This window comes from Neophocaena asiaeorientalis, unplaced genomic scaffold, assembly GCF_003031525.2.
Source record: "Neophocaena asiaeorientalis asiaeorientalis breed wild unplaced genomic scaffold, Neophocaena_asiaeorientalis_V1.1 scaffold218, whole genome shotgun sequence".
In the NCBI taxonomy this organism is placed as follows: domain Eukaryota; kingdom Metazoa; phylum Chordata; class Mammalia; order Artiodactyla; family Phocoenidae; genus Neophocaena; species Neophocaena asiaeorientalis.
This window is the reverse complement of record NW_020172818.1, coordinates 4,139,168-4,161,059: the sequence shown is the minus strand read 5'-3', so window position 1 is coordinate 4,161,059 and position 21,892 is coordinate 4,139,168. Positions and strand designations below refer to the sequence as shown.

At 48.8% G+C, this 21,892-nt stretch overlaps 1 protein-coding gene across 1 annotated transcript in view; it reads right to left on the bottom strand.

The window, feature by feature from the left end:
* FAM184B (family with sequence similarity 184 member B) overlaps window positions 1-21,892 on the bottom strand; it is a 111,383-nt gene that overhangs the window by 385 nt on the left and 89,106 nt on the right. Inside the window, exons 11-17 of the mRNA XM_024741812.1 lie at window positions 15,502-15,655; window positions 11,449-11,612; window positions 8,442-8,620; window positions 6,652-6,798; window positions 4,431-4,548; window positions 2,615-2,719; window positions 1,586-1,785 (exon numbers count right to left, since the gene is read on the bottom strand). Of these exons, the coding sequence (XP_024597580.1) occupies window positions 1,586-1,785; window positions 2,615-2,719; window positions 4,431-4,548; window positions 6,652-6,798; window positions 8,442-8,620; window positions 11,449-11,612; window positions 15,502-15,655 (1,067 nt within the window). The remainder of the gene's footprint in view (window positions 1-1,585; window positions 1,786-2,614; window positions 2,720-4,430; window positions 4,549-6,651; window positions 6,799-8,441; window positions 8,621-11,448; window positions 11,613-15,501; window positions 15,656-21,892) is intronic.

Sequence of the window (21,892 nt, the reverse complement as noted above, 5' to 3'; positions counted from 1 at the left end):
ATCTGATGTGCTCTGGCATTTCAGTGAGGTTGTGAAATTAGCCTAATAAATTGAAAAGGGGAGACGGTAGGTAAGAAAGTACAGTGTATGTCTGTCTGAACGTCTCTAACTGCATTTGTGAAGCTTCTTATACAACAGTGGGGGGACTTTCCCCGTGGTCCAGTGATAAAGAAACTGCCTTACAATGTGGGGGACGCAGGTTTGATCCCTGGTCAAGGAACTAAGATCCCATATGCCGTGGGGCAACTAATCCTGCGTGCCACAACTACTGAGCTCGGCGCCTCAACAAGAGCCCACATGCCGCAAACTACACAGCCCACGGGCCCTGGAGCCTGCGCACCAAAATAGAGAAAACCCGCGTGCCACAACTACAGAGAAGGCTGCATGCTGCAACAGAAGATCCCGCACACCTCAACAAGAGTCCTGTGTGCCGCAACTAAGACCTAATGCAGCCAAAAATAAATAAAATAAATCTTTAAAACAAACAAACAGTGGGAACACAGCCTTAAACAGAGGTGTGTGATAATGAGATGAACTGTAGCCAGTCAGGCTGGCTCTGGCAGTTAATAGACCGTGTGCTTGGGGCTCCAGGCCTCAGTGTCCTCAGCTGTGACACAAAGGGCTGGATTCGTTCAATGACAGCAAGTCCTTCCAGCTCCACACTCATATTTGTCCAAATAGCCTTGGGGAGGCAGGGCCTTTGGAAAAGGAACATTTCAGAAGGGGCCCTTTCAGAAATGCAAACTTCAAAGCCCAGAATTAAAGATATTGCTCTGAATGGAAGGCTGGACAGGAAGGAATCAATAAACAAAAGGGGAAATCACATTTCCAGAAGCTGCAAGGGCTTCTGGAAAAATAAGGCAGTATCAGAGATCATCACGCATGATCAACCAAACCCACAGATTAAGAGGCCTTAAAGTTACAAGATTATACAATGAATCTTGAGAAATAACCTTAATAATAGTGATGGAAAATTACTGAATGCTTCTGTGCCAGGTCTTGTGCTAAGCATGTCCTATGGATTAACTCCTTCAGTCTCACATGAGTCTAATGAGGTAGGTGGTGTATTATCTTCATTTCAGAGGTGAGGAAACAGACTCAGAGAAGTCAAGCGAGCTGCCCAAAGCCAAGCAAGCTAACAACGAGGATGAGAATTGGGATCCAGACTCAAGGCCAGATGATGAGTCCATCTTCTGTGTGACCCACTCTCAAGTGGTCAGCTAAGTGATTCAATGTCCCCTGTCTAATCATCCATGGGGGAAAAAAAAAAAAAAAGGTCTGTGTGACTCACTCTCAAGTGGTCAGCTAAGTGATTCAATGTCCCCTGTCTAATCATCCATGGGGGAAAAAAAAAAAAAAAGGTTTTCTGCAATTTGGTATCAGGAATAGTGCCCTTCTAAAGAATGACCTATTTCCCTTCTCTTACATATCTTCCTTTTTGGCTGGGTTGTAATTTGTCCAAGGCAGGGCTTGTTTCGTTACCCTTTGTATTGGCCCAAATGCTGGGTATTTAACAGGTACCAGAAAGGAATACTAATTTCCCTCCTGACTATGGGAAAATTGAATCATAGCTTTGGCCCCCTACCTTGTGGCAGTTTTTACATCTAGAGATGGGGTGGGTTTGTAAGGCTGGCCACAGCTGGGGCCTGGGTCCAAGCTGGGTGACTTAGTTATCGGAGGAGTGTTGATCCTGGAGCTCAGGTCGCCACTCAGAAAGTTCTTAGCATAGGAAGCGAGGTTTGGCACACTGACCACTCGGCTGGGCACTTCCTCCATCTTCTTTTTCTGTTGGTATTAAAGGAAAGGCCTGTTAGTACCACCCAAAGAGGCATTGTTGTAAAAGTAGATAAGGCCTGCCCAACCGAAATTATATGAGCAAGGAGGCAATAACTTACATGTTTGTTTTTAAAGCATTTTTTCTTCCAGTCCACTTTGTGCTTTAAAAAAACACAGGCTCACAATCTCTTATCCAAAACTTCTGGTGACAAATGTGATTTTTAATTTAAAATCTTGTTTTAGATTTTAAAAGGCTATATAACACCCCCAGCAGAAGCTGGGCCCACCTTGTCCTCAAACACATTAATATTTCTGGAGTGAAACTTACATTTTGTCACACCAAGAGCGATATATAAAAGTTATAAATGCGCTTACATGAATTCAGCTTGGGTTAGGTTTACTGTCCTATGAATTACAAAAAAAATACAAATTTTTAAGCACTTTAGAATTTTGTGATAGCAGATGAGCGATTTGGACGTGAATATTCTCACTGTAATAAATTCCAAAAATTTTTGTAAAAGGAAAAAAAGTTACAGTGAAGGATTCCTGCTCTTTTCTCTCTCTTTCCTATCACTCAGATATAGCCATTATTAATAGTGACACATTTATATATAAAGAGTTTGGAAAATTAAAAAATCTCATAAAAAACACATAATCTGCCTAGCCAGATATAAATACTGTTTATTAATAATTTGGACTATTTCCTGGGGGTCTTATTTTCAATGAATATTCCTCTAAAATGAATGCTGGACAATTGATAAATAAGCTGCCATTACCTTTGGGAAAAAGAAAGCCAGCAGAATTATGTAATGCATTGAAACCAGCAGGACCAATTTACCTTCATGGAAGGGGTCAAATACCCTGGGCGAGGATTGAAAGAGAAGGACCGATTCCGATGGGACACGGCACTGGGGAATGCTGCGTAGTGAAATCTTCTCTCCTCCTGGAAAAACAATACAACTGAGTCTAAATGAGCCTAACTACCCAGCACACTGAGTTTAATTTGAAGGAAGATGGCTGTGTGAGAGCAGACTACAGAGAGGAGGAAAGACCAGGGAAGGGAGGGGAAGTCGGTGGGAATCGAGCTGCCACCCACTGAAGCTTTGAGGAAGCACCTTTATTTCTGGGGCCTTTGTGTCCCCAGCACCCCTTGTGAAGGAAAGGGCGAGCTTTTTTGGAATGCCTTAGGGAAGTCAGAGATCCAGGTACTCTCAGGATCTGAGCAGAATCTACTGCAGAAAGTTAGTAAGACAAAGAAACACCCAGGTACAATCACTATATGGCCAATCTTCTTTACCTGTGTCATTCTCCACTTTTTTCTTTCCTGCTGTACTGTTTCTAAGGCAAGTTTCAGTTGTTGTATAATTTCATCTGTAAAAACATTGAGGGCTTCCCTGGTGGCGCAGTGGTTAAGAATCCGCCTGCCAATGCAGGGGACATGGGTGCGAGCCCTGGTCCGGGAAGATCCCACATGCCGCAGAGCAACTAAGCCCATGCGCAACAACTACTGAACCTGCGCTCTAGAGCCCGCAAGCCACAACTACTGAGCCCACACGCGACAACTACTGAAGCCTGCGGGCCTAGAGCCCATGCTCCGCAACAAGAGAAGCCACTGTAGTGAGAAGCCCGCACACCGCAACGAAGAGTAGCCCCCTCTTGCCGCAACTAGAGAAAGCTCACGCGCAGCAACAGAGACCCAATGCAGCCAAAAAAACCCAAAAAACAAAAAAAATTGGTGTTTCTAAGAGATAAGGACTCTTTTAAAAAAGATAACCACAATACCTTTGTCACACTTAGCAAACAAGCAGTTCCTTATTAGTATCTAATTTTCAGTTGGTGGTTAAGTTTTCGTCTTCACCTTGACATGAAGCAACGTGACTGGGGAGCAGGAGGGTGCAAGGATGGGCGTGAGATACAAGTGTGCATGTGTATTGTGGGAGGATGTGTGGCTGTGTGAACCACCATAAGACCATGGATTTTACTCAGGACAGGGAGCCACAGGAGGTACTGAACAGAGCCATGTTGTGGTCCGAATTACATTTTTATAAGAGTACTCTGGTCGCTGTGAGGTCAACAGAGTGGGGTGAGGCTGGAGTGAGTGGGGAGACCAGTGGACTCTCCATCATGCATGAGAGGCAGCAGGGCCTGGACCAAGGTGGTGAAAGTAGAGATGGCGGGAAGAGGCTGGACTTCTGATGTGGCTAATTAGCTGACCCGCATGGACCACGCTGACAGGAGCAAGTGTATCACCCAAAGTCCCCAGAGCTGAATGTAAGCCACTGGGAACTGGCTTACAGAGAACTTTCAGCCAAAGCATGGAGCACAGGAAGGCTGGGCAAAAGCCTAAAGCAATGGTTAAAGTGTGAGGAGACATGAGTGTGAGGTGCAAACCATTCTAGATTTTCCCAAATGCTGTAGGTTAAAAAAACCAAACGAATACCAACATCAGGCAGATGGTGTGGGACTTGAGAGTGATTTTTTTTTTTGCCTTCTACTTTCCTGTGTTAATTTTTTTTAGTGAGCATGTATTTTTTTATATAATAGGGGAAAAATAACCAAGGGCCTTTTGTAAGGTGGTTTTAGGGTTATCAGGATTACAGTTTTAGGCACCCGTGGAAGTGCTAGGCTAAAGCAAATACCCTGGAGAGCCTCACCGTGAGCTGCTTGATGATCTCCTCCCTCTCCTTCAAGCGGGTCTGCAGACGGCCTATAAGCTGAACGTCCTCCGGCCTCGACTCCCCCTTCCCTGGCTTCTCTCCGGAATCTTTCAGTCTGTTTGGAGCAGGCATGCAGTTAGCCACCATGCTGCAATGACTCAACCGCAAGGAGGGAGAAGAGGTGGACGTGATGGGGACGCTGCTATGTTGCTTGGCCTGACTGGCCACTCTCTGTTCACCAAACGGGAAACTGAGGCCCAGAGAGCCTGCCCAGGGCCACCCAGTGAGTTGGCTGCAGAGCTCAAGGTGGAGCCCAGGACTGCAATTCCCATTCTGACACTTGTCAGTTCCCCCAGGTTCTGTAGGGCCCAGGAACCAAAGGCCTGTGTGTGCACACTGATGCCACATTCAGCGGAGCTTCAAGAACCAGCGAAGTTTGGGAGAAGAGGCCTCAGCCAGAAACCGTCCCCACCCACACCAAGGCCAGCAGGTTATGCCAGTACAGATGTGGCTCCCGCCCCACCTGCAGGCAGCCAGAGAGCATGGCATGAGCTAGTTCTACAAAGCAGCAGGGCAGCTGGTACCACCGCCCTTTCAGTGTGAAGCTGGAGAGAAATAACCTCCAGATGGTGGGCGAGAGAGGGTGAGGGCTGCCGGTGATCTACTGACTGTAGTTGATAAGAGGCCAGGGCTTTGGGGTGAGATGACTTGGGCTCTTATCCCAGCTCTGCTTTTTTCTAGCTATGTAATCTTGGGCATTTTGTCCGTGAGACTCAGTTCCTTCTTTAACATGGGTGTGAAACTGGGTGGTTGTGAGGATTCAGTGAGATCATGCATGCCCAGCATGTGCTAAGAAACCATTAGATGGTAGCTGGTAAAACCTTCCACTCCAGATTCTGGATGATTTGCTTTGTATTGGAGCCAGTGGAGGACAGTTTTTAAGAGCACAAGTTAAGGGTCAGACAGGCGACGTTTAAATTTACTTAGTGCTGCTTGACCTGATCTCCCTGTCACTAACCCCGATCTCCCAGTCTCTCCTCCTCTCAGCAGTCAGAAGTGACCCTGTTAAAAGATATCTCAGACCATGTCAGTCATGCTCAAAGCCTTACAAGGGCTTCCCAGTGCACTCCATCCGAATACACCCAAACCCCTTCCTGCTCAGTGCAGCATCTCCTCCACCCCTCCCAGCTACCTTGCCAACCTCAGTTCCTATCATCACTCTCTCACTCATTCCACTTAAGCCTTCTGGCTGTTTGGTCTTGGGAGGCGGGCCCCAGGGCCTTTGCACTTGCTGTTCGGGCTGCTTGGAATGCTCTTCGTCCAGGTGGCTCTCTCATTTCCTCTCCTCTTTATGCTTAAATGCCACCTCCTTGCCCACCCTTGGCACTCTAGACACTGATCCTGTTTTCCTTCTAGTACCTTCAGGTACTTTCATTGCCTGATATGAAGTTAAATATTTGTTTGCTTATTTCTTTGTCAGAATCCCCATCTAGAATTTGTGAGCGCTATGAGAGCACAGTCTTTGTTTTATTCCCACTGTAACTCCAGAGCCTAAAACAGTGCAAGGCACACAGTAGGCCCTTAACAAATATTTGCTGAATGAATAAATGAATGCTTGCACGAGGGGCCCTTGCTTTCTTAATCAATCCGTGGGAATAGTGGTTTCCACCCTGAAGAACTGCTGTGAAGGTTAAATAAGATGATGCACATTAGAAGGCGGAAATGCTCATAAAAAAGTAGCCCTGATCATCTTCTGTGTGTGAGGGTCAAACCATGCTCATTCCTCACAGATTCCCAGTACCCTGCACAAGACGGGAATGCAGTCTCATAAAAAGACGGGTGGCCAACCATCCCAGTTTGCCTGGAACTGAGGCACTCCTGAAACTCAGGACTTCTAGTTTTAAAACTAGGAGAGGGCTTCCCTGGTGGTGCGGTGGTTGAGAGTCCGCCTGCCGATGCAGGGGACATGGGTTCGTGCCCCTGTCCGGGAAGATCCCGCATGCCGCGGAGCGGCTGGGCCCGTGAGCCATGGCCGCTGAGCCTGTGCGTCCGGAGCCTGTGCTCCGCAGCGGGAGAGGCCACAACAGTGAGAGGCCCGTGTGCCGCAAAAAAAAACAAAAAAAACCTAGGAGAGTCCTGGGGGCACTAGGATGAGGTCCCCCTAATAAAACGGTACATCTACTAGTCCCTCCCAACCTGGGGCCAAGTCCTCACTTACTCGGTTTCCAGGGCAGCCAGCCGGGCCTGGAGCTGTGCTTGAGCGCTGCTGAAATCGGCCACCATGGCCTGCATCTCCTTCCGGTGTTCCTGGTGTAGCATCTCCACCTCCCGGGCCCGCTGGGCTTGCTGATCCTCCTCCAGCAGCCTGTGGGGTGGGGTGGAAGCACAGCTGGGCTTGTCCAGGCTCTAGGGACTGAACCTCTAGGGCACTGGAGTTTCTCTCCACTCTGCTGGGTGGCCTGCAGAATCTAAGGTCAGGACACAGTGGAGATCCGGGGTCTCTGAGTTGTGGGGTCCAGCTCGTGGAACTTCTTCTCAGTACCTTCCACCCCAGCATTCCACGAAGGAGAAACCTGAGCACAAAGGGCAGCCTTCTGCGAGAAGGGGTGGAGGACAGCTCAGGAGAGAAGTCCCAGAAAACACTCCTTTCACTTGGGGGAGGTGGGTAGGCCTGGAGGCTGAGATTCTGTATCGGAATTACCAAACGTTGTGGACTCTGAGAGCTGGGAGACCAGCGGTCCAGGGTGGGGAGGCAAGATGGGAGAGGGATTAGGAGAACACCATTTAGAGCCAGGCTGCCTGCGTCCCTCCGCGGCCTCCCCCATCACTTCCTAGCTGCGTGACTTTGGGCGAGCTACGCTCTGCTCAGTTTCTCCATCTGACAACAGTGGCTACCTTATAGGGTTACTGAAAGGATGAACCACGTTAATCCATGTCCAGAACAGCCCGTGGCACAAAGCGTATGTTCGACCATCAGCTATCACTTTTCTTAACCTTGGGGTGGGGCACTAAGGGATCCTCAGACCAGCCTCAGGGGGCCTGACACCTTCTGAAAGTACATGCATATTTTTGTGTGATGATATCCTTCTCCAGGAGAGGGACATCGTTTTCCTCACCTGGAGGGGGCTATAATCGGAAATGGTTAGGAGCCCCTACTCTGGTCCAGTCTCCTTATTCCAGTGTCACATGGTGAGTCTCTAACTGAATTTCAGGTGCTCCACCTTGGCCAGGTGGATTCATGGCTGTTTCTCAGATGAGCCTCAGGCCTACTTTCACTTGAACTTTACTCCGGGGACTGGAACATTCAAACTCTGGGATGAAATGGACAAATGCCTTCAAAGATACAAACTACCAAAGCTCACTCAGGAAGAAACAGACATCTTGAAAAGTCCTATATCTATTAATGAAATTAAAGTTGTAGTTATAAACTTTCCAGCCAGGGAAAAAAAGGCCATGAATTCAGGACTTGATAAAGGGCTATCCAGCCTGGACAAGGAAATCAGAGTTGCCACCACAATTTACCGAGTAGCAGGGTCAGTGCTAAGCATCTTCCTATACATTTCACTGCATTCTACAACAGCCCTGAGAGGGGGGTGGTGTTTTCTACTTTTTACAGGTAAGGGCAGGGTCTTGGAGAGATTCGCAGACTCGCCCAAGGTCACACAGCTAGTTAAGAGCAAACAGAACTGTCTTAACTATTCCACTGCACTGACTCCCTAAGGCTAGTTTTGAGGATACTTTTGGCATCGTTAAGTTTGATTCCACAGATTCTCTGATCTGTAAGGAAACAGGGTACCCCTCCCCCCATTTCAGGGCTAACCCTAGGCGTTTTGAGATCTAGAATTCCTAGACCACTGATACTTTCCGTGGGTCAAAGGAGTAACATCAGTGAAGTGCTGGCGTACTAGGGAGACCTTTCTTTGGGAAGATGCCAAGGGTGCAACGCAATCTTAGATCCCAGAGGCTCGCCAAGGGGCAAAGGAGAGAAGCCCCGACCCGCAGACCTACCTGCGCTGGTCGCGGAGCTGCAGCGCCTCCTGCCGCTGCTGTTCCACCTCGGCCCGCAGCCGCCGCACTGTTTCCTGGAGCTGCGAGTTCTCCTCCCAGAGGCCGCATCCCTCGCTGGGCTCCTGCTCGGCGGCGCCCTTGCTCGTCGGGGAGCACGCCTGGCCCGGACCACCCCCCTCCTAGGGAGAAAGCAGCCAGAAGAGCCGTCTGCAGGAGGCGCAATGGCAGACAAGGGCCAGAGATGTGCCGCGGCAAAGACTGAGCCCGGAACCCAAGTCGGGCTCCTGATTCAGGAGCTCACGTCTAGTCTCTTAAAGTTTTCTGCTTTGAGAGTTGGCCAAATGTGGGCCTCAAAAAGTCTAATAATGCTGGTGAGCCAAGAATGTGGCTTAAATTAAAACAAGCCCAACACTGCACCTGTGTGGAGTGGGGGGGGGAGGGGGTAGGATGGCTCTGAGCTGCTTCTTGTTAGGACACTAATTCACTAATTACCCCCCAAAGGTCTCATTCCTAAATTCCATCATATTGGTGGTTAGGGCTTCAACATGTGAATTTGGGGCGAAACCACACAGGGCAGAGGAAGGGGAGAGTGAATGTTTGCTGAACAATAACAGTCTGTCACATCACCTCACAGGATTCTGATACAGCGGGTCTGGGTACATCCCAGCCCTGTGTCTTTTGAAAAAGCTTCCCAGGTGACTCTAAGGCCACCACAGCTGTAATCCACTGCCCCGCACTTGCCCTTGCCCGTCTCTTTACCTAGGGTGCCTTCCACACCCAACCATTCCTGCCTTGGTGATGCCTTCTCGACCCCTCAGGGGAGAGGCGACAAGCTTTCTCTTCTCTGAGAGCTAGATCCTCTCCGTGCGGAGGTTATAATGAAGCGCACTGATTGGTTGAAATACTGGTTTCCTCCACCAGACCAGCAGCTGTTCCAGGAAGGAGCCATCTCCTCTTCATCTTCCCAATCCTATAGCACCTAGCACAGTGGCTCGGATTCAGCAGGTGCCAAATGAATGCTTGCTGCGAAATGATGCTTGAATGTCAATGGTTCAGACAGAAATACAAAGACTGATATCCACCATTAAATGGGGTCAGGGTTAATCCCCGATTAGTGAATGTAGCAGTTTTCAAGTCCATGCAAACATGCCTGAAGGTTTGTGCATCTGTTCCTTCCAAAGACTGAACAGTATTGCACAGGGAACATGTGTGGCCCAGGCCCTGTACCTCTTGCTTCCAGCCCTGGGGTTTGCATAGTGTGGGACGCCCATGGGCACCACTCGGCACTCACACCTGCACGACCTGAAGAGCCTGGTTAAAGTCCTGTGGGGCCACCCTTGACTAGTGGGAGAGAGAAGATGCTGGATAAGTGCATCCCCCTCTGTACTTGGCTGTGACAGATTTGAGAATTATTTCATGGGGCTCCTCAGAAGATCCCAGTGGATGCAACACCACTTACCTGCAGTGGTGGCCACGCTGGAAATGCATCCTGACATTGCACCCCCCTTTCACTCCTGCTGCCTGGGGCTGTTCCTTCTTGTGGATATACTTCTTCTCTGTGTGGGATATCACCCAGGGCCTTGCTGTTCCTCCCGGAGGGTTCAGGGCTTCCCTCCAGTGAGGTGTAGGTGAGGATCGGATGTGGATGACCAGGTACTGTCTCATCTACCCAGCCTGGGTCTCTATCCATAGCCCTCAGGCAAGCCTGTCATTCATTGCAGAGCGCCCAATATTGGGCCCTCCAGCCACCAGCTGTCACCATCTCACACTTCCCCTATCTCCTTCCACAGGTCCAGGTGGCCCCCACCAACCTAGAACATTTAATGGATCATATTCTGTTTTCCCTCTGCTAGACTTTACCAACTGAGCTGAACTCATCGTGATACATCATTTGTTAGTAACTCTCATTAAACACAGAAATTGTCTTCAGGTTCTCAGTACGAGCAAAATCTGGAATGAACCATCCCCATGTTCCTGTGATCTTCAGCAGGGCTGGGACACCAACTAATTGTGGCCGTCTGCACACCCTGGTGGAGACTCTACTGTGTGCAGAGCTGTGTGCCGAGCACTGGGGGTGGGGCTGGAGGATGAGATGAAGCAGACATGGCTTGTTCTCAAAGGATGCCTAGTCCAGGCGAGGAAACAAGGGCATCCATGAAGTGATGGGTCTCCAACAGGACAGGCAGGAGAGGTGGGTGCCAGCTGAGCTATAGCAAGAGGAAGTGCTCCAGGAGCCCAGAGGGTAGAGAGGTCACGGGTGTGGAGGGGAGGCCTGTAGCGTGGAGGGATCGACTGGGCACTGAAGGATCAGCTGGGCACTGGAGAGGGAGGAAGGGGTCCCAGGCAGGGGGCAGGGCATATGCAAAGGCAGTGAGGCAGGATGCAGAGCCTGCATTTAGAGCAGAGGGGGATATGCAGCCAGTGGGTAAAGGATTTTCAATGCCAGACTGACCACTGGGAGCTTATTCTCATAGCAGTACGGAGCCACTGAAGGCTTTACACAGATGCACTTTAAATGAATACCCAAAGCCGTATGTGGTGGGCTAGGGAGAGATGACTGGGTTGTTAGGAGGCCCTGTGCTACCCAGCAAGGTAGGAATTATGGAGGGCAAGGAGGGGGATGATGGGCCGAGTCTGACCAGAAAGTTCAAGGAGAGTCAGCACTGACCTTTGGTGACAAGCTCACCTGTCCTCACAGGAACAGGGAGGTCTAGACAGGGAGTCTGTCTGGGGAGGTGTTCTGAGAAACTTTCTGCAGGTCTACAGGATGGACCCTGTCTGGCACCAACACCCTGAGATCCCACTGCATCTGCATTTAAAATAACACGCTGCGTTTAAAACTTGTTTTTGCTTTCCAAAGATGGGAGCCTGCAGGCTCATCGTGTCCCCCAGGTCTGTGGAAAGAGAGGGTCTTCCTCGCTTCAGACAGGGGGTGACCGAGCACCCAGAACCTCTCCCTGACACTGCTCCAAGAAGGGTGTGGCACGGGCAGGGCAGGGGTGCTGACCTCTGCAGTGCTGGCACGGTCCTCGATGTCCCCTGGACACTGGCTGACGGCCTGTCGCCTGCCCACACTGCCCGGGGCCCTCAGCTCAGCCTGCAGCGCTTCCAAGTCCTTCTGATGCTCGGAGCAGGCAGCCCGCTGCTCAGCCAGCTCCTGCCTCAGGGCCTCTGCAAAAGGAAGAGCATTAGAAAGGCAGGAGCACGGTGAGGCCAAAGTCTCTTCTGCAGGGACCACAGTCTCTGGGGTGGGCTGCAGTGGGGAGCTGCTGCAGGCGCTGGTTCAAGTTCCCCAACTTACTTATGTATTTCAAGAGAACAGTAACAACAATACCATGTATAGAGCACTAAATGTGCTAAACCCTTGAAAACTGTTCTCAGTTAAGCCCTACTACCATCCTATCCAGTATTATCCCTCCCATTTTATGACGAGGGAACAGAGCCTCAGAGAAGCTGAGTAAGTAGCCCAGAGCCACCCTGCTAATAAGCGGTAGAGTCAGGATTCAGCACTTCCCACGGTTCTTCTTCCCTTGGGACCACCTGCTTTGCCATTGCTGGTTAGTTAGGATGGGTGGTGGGTCAGGGTGGGACAGCCTGGGTCCAGAGCTGAACCCTGAGGCAACACCTAGCCTCAGCACCAAGTCAGAAAACTAAGAAGAACAGGAAATTAGCAAATGACCCAGTGGCCTCTTCTGGGGGTGTGGGTCTCAAATCGGAAATGTTGACATTTGTGCCAATACTTAAAGAGACAAAACATTCACAGGTTCTACTTCTCATGGATGTAAGGTCCCAGCTGGATTGTGAAGGCGGGAGATGGCATGTCATCCCAATAGGGTCATGATTAAAACCAGAATCATTCAGGAGATATGTACATGCCCTCCTTAACTCAGGGACCAGTACAGCCAGAAACTCGAATTTCTCCTCTGAGGATGGCAGGTGATTTCTGATAGTGTAACGCTTACCAGCATGATCAAAAGGCAAAGAAAACATTTCAAAAAGAATATTCTCTGATGGAGTAGACACTATTCAGTGAGCTATTAATTAATTAATTTTTTGGCTGCGTTGGGTCTTTGTTGCTGTGCGTGGGCTTTCTCTGGTTGCGGCGAGTGGGGGCTACCCTTTGTTGCCGCATGCGGGCTTCTCATTGCGGTGGCTTCTCTTGTTGCGGAGCACGGGCTCTAGGCACGCGGGCTGGAGTAGTTGTGGCACACGGGCTCAGTAGTTGTGGCTCACGGGCCCTAGAGCGCAGGCTCAGTAGCTGTGGCGCACGGGCTTAGGTGCTCCGCGGCATGTGGGATCTTCCCGGACCAGGGCTCGCACCCGTGTCCCCTGCATTGGCAGGCAGTTTCTTAACCACTGCGCCACCATGGAAGTCCAAGCGATTAATTTTTAAAGAGAAGATGATTTTCAAGTGCTAGTAAACTTGATACTTTATTTTCTATTATGGACTTCTGAGACCATATTTTAGTTATTGCAAATTACTTCTGAAACATTGTTCCAATAATCCTAGAGGCCATAAGATACCCAGTACAGGCCGTAGTACAAAGCAAGTGCTCAACATATATTTGTAAAACAAAGAAATGATGTTTAGAGTGAAAATTAATGATATTGTGAAAGAGTATCAGTTGTAAAAGATTTCCCGTAAGTTTACTAAGGTTCTCTGAAAAGGACAGTATTTAAACACATATAAAAGTTTAATGTATTCTGATGCTATTATGTTGAAAACTTTACTTGATCATCTTCCTTCTCCTCTAGGATTTTATTATAGTGATTTCTACAGTTTAAACACAACCCAATTTCTGAAATCCTTTATCACAAAAATATGTGCAATGAAACCCTTTAGCAAAGCAGGAACTACAGGCAGTTCATTCACTACCTGCCCCTCTTCTCTCATACTAACCCACCATCCATCTATCCATCCACTCATCCATCCATCTATCCACCCATCCACCCAACCACCTGCCCATCCACCTATTCATCCAGCATGTCTGGGTCCCCACCCCAGTACGTCAGGTAATCTGGTGGACACTCAAACTCTTTGCCCCTCACACACTGACCTATACTGCAGGTCAGGTGTGTCTCTCCAGATGCTGGAATAGGAGTAATCAGGAATTTCTAATATCACCTGTGGTGGTCCGTGCTCCCACCCACCCAATGCCACCCACAAAGCCTACCATTTGCTATCATCATTACAGAGTCCACAAAGCCCCTTCTTCCTGGGACTTGGGCTGAGCATCCCCGTCTGTCCTCAGGGTCCCTCCTAAATCTTTCATCCAGGTAAGGACCGGGCTGCTGTGGGGTCAGAGGGGCCAGGGAAGGGGCAGCAGGGATGGCTGCTGTGAGGTGTTGAAATCACCAGGGGTGTCCAGCCTGATCTCAATCTGGGGAGTCTTGTTTCTGAGGCAGGTGGTACAACCCAGGTTTTATCTTGTATAATGTGTCTCCTTATTATTTTATTTTAATTTTTATTTTTTTGCGGTACGTGGGCCTCTCACTGTTGTGGCCTCTCCCGTTGCGGAGCACAGGCTCCAGACGTGCAGGCTCAGTGGCCATGGCTCACGGGCCCAGCCGCTCCGCGGCATGTGGGACCTTCCCGGACCAGGGCATGAACCCGTATCCCCTGCATCGGCAGGCGGACTCTCAACCACTGCACCACCAGTGAAGCCCGCGTCTCCTTTAGATTCTGCTAACTTCAGCATTTCCCATGTGGCCACCTCATTCCAGGGTAGCTGCTAACTAGGAAATCTGTGGGACTCTCTCTCTCTCTCTCTCCTTCATCTGGAAACGTGCAGAGCTGATGTGCTGACATGCAGTGAACAGGACATACTGTATAATGAAAACTCAACCAAGCAGCAGGTAGAACTTATTCACTTATGGAGGTAAAGAAAATGCTCTTCCCAGAATTCTCTTAAGGAGAGCCCTGTCTGGGATTGAAGAAATATTTTAAAAGGTCAATATGGGACTTCCCTGGTGGCGCAGTGGTTGAGAGTCCGCCTGCCGATGCAGGGGACGTGGGTTCGTACCCCGGTCTGGGAGGATCCCACATGCCGCGGAGCGGTTGGGCCCGTGAGCCATGGCCGCTGAGCCTGTGCGTCCGAAGCTCCGCAACGGGAGAGGCCACAACAGTGAGAGGCCCGTGTACCGCAAAAAAAAAAAAAAGAAAAGAAAAAAGGTCAATATGGTCTTGAATGCTAGGCATGAAATAAGGAGGGCACTGGTCTTGCTCTTAAGAGTGAAAAAGAAGATGAGAGTAAAACAGAAAATGAGGGAGAGAGATGACCTACAAAAATGGAGAGAGGCCCTTAGAGTCAGCCATGCAAAGTTGGAATATTCAACAATAATGACAGTGAACATTTACATAGCATTTACCATGTACCAGGCTCTATTCTTCCCATGTATATACTCACATAATTCTAATAACAGCCCAATGAGGCGGATACTATCATTATTCCCATTTTACAGATGAGCAACTGCATCACAGAGCAGTTAAGTAACTCGCCTGAGGTCACACAGCTAGTGAGCACTGGAGTCAGACTTCAAGCCCAGACAATTTAGCTCTGGAGATCTTTACTGCCTCTGGAAACTTCTAGAATGCTTTGTGTGACAGGTTTTTGCTGTAGAAACTGAAGAGGAGGTGAGTTTCATGCTGGGGATAATGCGGGGACAGGGAACAGCAAGGAGCCTGGGGGCCTAAGTCCCCAAATTTGCAGAAATCTTCAGAAATGAGCGTTTGAGGTTATCTCATGAAACTCTCACGAAGGCTCAGAGATCTGGCTTATGTTCAGTAATGATGATATTATCTGCACTCACTGGGCTTATGCTATATGCTAAGCATTTTATATTTAATATCTCATCAAATCCATACAATGCTTCTATGATGGAAGGACAAGTGTAATTCCACTTTATAAAAAAGGAAAATGAGGCTGAGGGCAACCTGTCCCACATCTCACATCTTGTTGGTGTCAGAGCCGGGAGAGTCACCCTGGCCCCTACCCCTGGGCCCCCTGCTGCCCCTGGTTTCCGCGTGTGAACCCTGCTGGGTGCACAGCCGGCTGCATACCTAGCAACAGCGCCTGCTGAGCCTGCATCCTCTCCAGCTCTCCCTGGAGCTCTTGCTGGGTCTTCTCCTCCAAGGCCTGTAGCTCTAGCCGGTGCGCCTGGTGCTGGATCTGGAGGCTGCGGCTGGATTCCTTCTTCAAGCGCTCCTCTGTGGCCTGTGGGCAAAAGTGGGAGGAAGGAGGCATGGAAGTGAGCACAGAGGGGAGACCTGTCCCTTTTGCCTAGCTCCTCCTCTGTGCTGGGGCCCCCGCCCTGAGCACTCGCCACTCCCTGATGGAGGGCTTATCAGGCTACAGCGAATGCTCCCCTGCCCATCTGGAATGACAGTGATGGCCTGGCCATAGCAGCCATTTTGTGCTGTGTGAACCTAACCCCTGTTCACAGCTGACTGGACCAGAGTGGACACCTGTTCCAAGCTGGGCCAATCGTTGGGAATTTGGTGTTAGGAGGAAGAGAGCAGGAAAGAGACAGACAGACACTGGCTATAGGAAAAGCAAGAAAACACGTTCTCCCCATAGGGCCCTTAGAAGGGACACAGCCCTGCCAACACCTTAATTTTAGGATTTCTGACTTCCGGCTTCCAGAACTGTCAGATAATAAATTTGTGCTGTGTTCGGCCACCAAGTTTGTGGTAATTTTGCTACAGCAGCAGTAAGAAACTAATAGTTTCTCTTTTTTTGGCAACAGAGAGTTCCAGTATCACATACCACTTTTCAGGTGAGGAAACTGAGACTGGGAGGGATGAATTAGTTTTCCCAAGGTCACACAGAAAAGATGCAGGATTAGGAGGAAAGAAGCTCAGAAAGGTGACGTGCCATGACTGAAGACAGGTAATGGCAGGGGCAGCAGTGTGACCCATGGGCGGCGGTGTCCAGGGCCCAAGCCTACCTGCTCCCTCATGCAGCCCCTGGGAACAATGAGAAATAGGACTGTAGCAAATGCATGAGGCTCCCATTAGGGGTGAGCAGGCAAGGCAGCTACCTGAAGACCGCAGCGTCTTTGCTTTGCTGCTCCCCAGCCAATGGGGAAAAACGGTCTTACTCCTCTCGTGGGAAACTCAGTCATCCCCTGGTGAGTTTATTTAATAAGACAGGAAATTCTCGCACTTTTCAAACTCTCCAATACTCTCCTCCTCTTGCACTTTGCTGCAAGGCTCAGAGAACTCCAACTGGTGACCTTTTTAATCCCTCGGGGAATGTGAATGGAGAGATTGAAGCAAAGGTTTGTAAAAGATGGAGCCAAACTCTCTCACTCTGACCCGGCGTCTTCAGATCAGCCCTGCCTGCCTTCCGGCTCAGAAGCCCTTGGCAGTGAAGACCATGCAGGGTTTAGCCACCGGATTTTATATCAAGTCAGACACTCATCCCTGGCAAATTGCTCTAGCCTATTGTTTGCCTTGCTCTTGTTGTGGCTGGTTTGGAGCCTCCTAAGCGGCCTGACTTCACCCCCAACTCTCCATGTTCCATCCTATATAAAGTCTCCGTCCCCTGTGCTCCCCAAATACCATGCGCAGCCATTTCATGGCTCCAATTGACTGAATTCCAGCAACCTGTTTGAGTGGCTGCCTTTCCCCCTAGAGGGGAGCTCTTTATGGGCAGACTGTGTTAATCATCTTCATATATCCTGAGCTCAGCATGACGGTAGCTCAAGGTAAATGCTCAATAGAGCATGAGTAAGAAGAGTGGATCTTCTTAAAATTGAGCTCTTCTATGGACTGAATGTTTGTGTCCCCCCACCCCCAAAATTCATATGTTGAAACCTATCCCCCAATGTGATGGAATTAGGAGGTGGGGCCTCTGGGAGATGCTTAGGTCGTGATGGTGGAGCCCTCGTGAATGGGATTAGTGCCCTTATACAAGAGACCTCAGAGAGAGCTCCCTTCCTCTTCTGCCATGTAAGGTTATAGTGAGAAGATGGCCATCTATGAGCCAGGAAGCAGGCTCTCAACACACCCCATATCTGTCCGAGTCTGAGACTTGGACTTCCAGCCTCCAGAACTGTGGGAAGTAAATTTCTGTTGTTTATAAGCCACTCAGCCTATGTTATTCTGTTAGAGCAGCCTGAACAGACTAAGACAAGCTCTTAGTCAGTCATGTACTGTTCTAAGCACTTTACGTGGATTATCTCTTTTGACGCTCTCAGTGGTCCTATGTGGTACATACTATTAGCCATCATTTTATGAAAGGAACCTGAGGCACAAGGAAGACTAAGCTCCCTTTCCTCTTAAGTGGCAGACCCAGGATTTGAACCCCGGCATCCCACTCTTAGTCACTATCCTGTGTTAGGAATGACCAGATGTCTGCCATCTCCAACGAGAACTGCAACCTGTCTCTTTTGTCTCATTCTGGAACCATCCCATGCAGACTGGAGCCAGCAATAAAGACCCCATGAATCTGGTTCCAGGGTGACCAGGGACTGGGGCTTAGAACCGCAGGGTCCCCCCAATGGGCAGAGCACCCTTCCCCTCTCCCACCACCAGATCTTCCTTCCTCCAATCAGTCGGAGGCCCTGGGACACCTCCCTTGCAGGTGGGCCAGCCCTCTGTGCTTCCTCTGCCTCCTGCAGGAGATTGAGGCCTCAAGCCTGGAGGGGTAAAGCTCAGGCCAACCCAAAGGCCGGCATGACCCAGCAGCAAATAACCTGGGAATCTCGGCAGCCTGAGCCCTTACAGATTGCAAGCCAACCTGGAAAAAGATTTAAGAGAATAAAGGAAGAAAAGGAACTCACAAATTGTATAAATTTATTTATTTATTTATTTTTGGCTGCATTGGGTCTCCATTGCTGCGCGTGGGCTTTCTCTAGTTGTGGCGAGCAGGGGCTACTCTTCATTACCGTGTGCGGACTTCTCATTGCAGTGGCTTCTCTTGTTGCGGAGCATGGGCTCTAGGCCCACAGGCTTCAGTAGTTGTCGCACGTGGGCTCAGTAGTTGTGGCTTGCGGGCTCTAGAGCGCAGGCTCAGTAGTTGTGGCACATGGATCAGGGCTTGAACCCGTGTCCCCTGCATTGGCAGGCAGATTCTTAACCCCTGTGCTACCAGGGAAGTCCCAGAACTCACAAATTTTGAACACCTACTAAGTGCCAAGCAGTCCACATTGCATGATCTCATTTCTTTTTTCTTTTCTGTTTTTAAAAAGCCTATTTTATATTTTTATTGGGGCAATACATGCACATAGTATAAAGAGTCAAATAATATTTTCAAAAAAGGAAAACCAGCACCTCTTAGCTCTCTTTCTTCCTCCTTCTGCAACCTGCCCACTGGAGGCAGCCACTGGCAACTCTTTTAGTTCTTTCTTCTGATATTTACTGCCATTAACAAGATATTACCTTCCTTCTGCTCTTTTTTTTTTTGCGGTATGCGGGCCTCTCACTGTTGTGGCCTCTCCCGTTGCGGAGCACAGGCTCTGGATGAGCAGGCTCAGCGGCCATGGCTTATGGGCTCAGCTGCTCCGCGGCATGTGGGATCCTCCCGGACCGGAGCACGAACCCGTGTCCCCTGCATCGGCAGGCGGACTCTCAACCACTGCGCCACCAGGGAAGCCCCACTCTATCTTGATTATTTTAGAAATTATGAATTGTCTTCCCATTATGGCGGATGAGGATTTTGGTCTCATACATTCTTCCCCTTCCATTCCTTATATACAGTTATCTTGCTTTTTTAAATACAGTGAAATATATTCAGTATTTATCCTTCTTGTGAGTACCATTTACTGCTGAGCTAAATGAACTATAATTATTAAAATCTACCTTATACATAGTTTTGTTTTTCCTTGCATTAATAACTACTGCATTTTTAATTTGCTTAGTTTTCTTTGGATATTTGGCTAAGTCTTCCTACAACCTCTAAAAGCTTTGTAAAATACTTTCACTACAATCTTTCACATGGCCAAATCGGTCAGAGAAACCACCAGGTCTATTTTTCCTCGGAGGCATCTCTTCAAGAGCCCTCAGTCATCATGCTCCAGTCTAGACTGAGTTGTTCCCTCAGCCAGTGGCATAGCTGGGCTCCTAAAACCTTCCTTCTCCTGTGTTGGATTCTCTGTAGCCTAGATCCCTTTTCTTTCCTCTTTCTTGACTTGCTCCCTTGGTGGGATATTCTTCAAGGAACTTTCTAAGGAAAAGTGTATGGAAGATGTATGGGTCCAACAGGAGACAGAAACCACACAGTAATTTAAACAAGGGAAACTGAATCTAAAGAACTATTAAGCTCTGATAGGAGAGTAACTGTAAAGATGCAAAGAGAACTCTGAAGGGTATCCTGAGGCTGAGGGAGAGCATTCAAGAAAGGGAAAGCTTGGAAGGGGGAGCCCTTCCCCAGCCTGGGATCCAGACCTTGTTGGAGAAGGTGTGGTGGCAGCTCACTGATGGAGATCACCAGGCTGCCCAGGCCAGAGTCAAGCAGGAGTAACCCTCCACAGCACTGGTGAGCCACAGATGGGCAGGTGCCCAGAGGGAACGGGGGCACCAATGCAGGCATGAGGGCCAGAGGGAACAGTGTTTGCCTTGGGAGCGTTGCAAGAAAAAACTTCTGGGGTGCAGGCAACAGCAGCCAACAGGCAGGAGCCCAGAAAGAGTCAGGGTGTGCAGGTGTGAGGATGGAGTCTGTGGTGTCCACATCGGGAGGCCACAGGACGGTAGTCACTGGGCCTGGACCAGGGCTACGAGATCACCGTGAAGTCACTGGGGGAGCATCACCCGATGTCCTCACACACCCAGAACTCTGTTCAACTGTGCAACAGAAGCCAGAAACAGAGCAAAAATGCAACTGCCAGAACCAGGAAGAGAAGCCTCTTCTTCCTGCAAGGTGCCTCCAGCGCCTTCTACTGACAAAGCTTAACACTGTGCTCTCTGTAAAGGAGGAGAAATGCTTAAAAGAATCCAGATCATTATCGCAAGCAGGCATCAAGAGCTGAGAGGCATAAATTGAGAGCTGAGAGGCATAAACTGATAACAGAAGGTAAATTTCCTAATATTTCATTTGTCTGATATATTTTTACTCAATTTTCACTCTTGCTAATGGTTTTAATTGAATTTCTCAAAATTGCTTCATGATCTTGCTTCCCTGTTGCTGTTGAGATGTCCGATGACATGAGGATTCAAGTACTTTGAGGCTGGTACCAATTTTCCTCGTTGGGAGCTTTTAGAATTTCTTCTGTTTCCTTGGTGTTCTGAAGTTTCAAGACAAGCCTGGGTCGGGTCTTTTTCATTTCCTTATAGGAATTTCATTCTGTTATTTCTTTGAAAATCTCCTCCCCTCCATGATCTCTTTCTGGAACTCCTATTTGCTAGATATCAGCCTCCTGGATTGTGTTTCTACACTTCTGGTTCCTTCTCTCCCATCATCCATTTCTTTTTCTTTCTACTTTGCTGTTTGGAAGGTTTCTTCATTTTCTATATTTCAACTCATTTACTGATTCTTAAGTTTTCTGCTATCCTGTTTTTTATTTTAAAAGAACTCTTTCTTGCTCTAATTGCCCCCTCCTTTGCAAATAACATGTTGTCCTTGTTTCATGGATGCAAATCTAATCTCTTAATTCTGAGGATATCAATCCTCATTGAATTTTTTTTTCTGTTCCCCGCATTAGCCATTTCCTCTGAGTTCATTCTTTTCCTCTTGATAATCTTGGATTCCCACTCTCCCATTAGAGACTTCCTCGAAAGTTTAGTAATCTTCTGCTGTCTCTTCATATTTAAGAGTGGGCACTGAAGGATAATCAGAAACTCCATCTGTACCTGGGGTGGTGCAGCAGGGGGGCATCTGTTGGATGGTGAGTTCCTCTGGGGATCTCGGTTCTAGCTGCTTGTTTTCTGGAGCTGAGCAGAGAAAGCATTGCTGGGGGTGTGACAGAGGTGACTGTAGTCCACCTAATGGTTCAGTACACAGATTTTCACCTAAACTTAGTCTCAGATGCAAGCCTCATCCCAGCCTCTATGACTGGTACTTCCTAATTCAGAGTCTCTCTGGCTTAGTTTACCCAGGGATCGCTGCCCCCCACCCCAATCTCTTGTGCTTAAATAAGACAGAGGTAATTGGCTGACTGTGCTGGGTAAGCTGGGAATCTGGGCTTCTAGGTGAGTCATACTCTCCACCTCACTCTTGCCTTCTGTTTCAACTGGTGCCTCCAATTCCTGGCTTCTCTGAGTTCCACTGTCAGCTTGATTCTCGTTCTTCTCTGTCTTCAGGCACTTTGGTTTGAGCCTCTCTGCTCTGCAAGGTCATATACTATGTCTCCATTTGTTTCCTGTCCTCATATATTGTGGTTCAAGGGTACAGATGTCTCCCAGCTTCATCTGAACAGAATATGCTTCTGCTATGTGTCTTTATTGGTTTTTTAGAGCATTTCCAATAGGAAAGAATTCAGAAGTCTTTATTTTGCCACCTTAAAACCAGAAC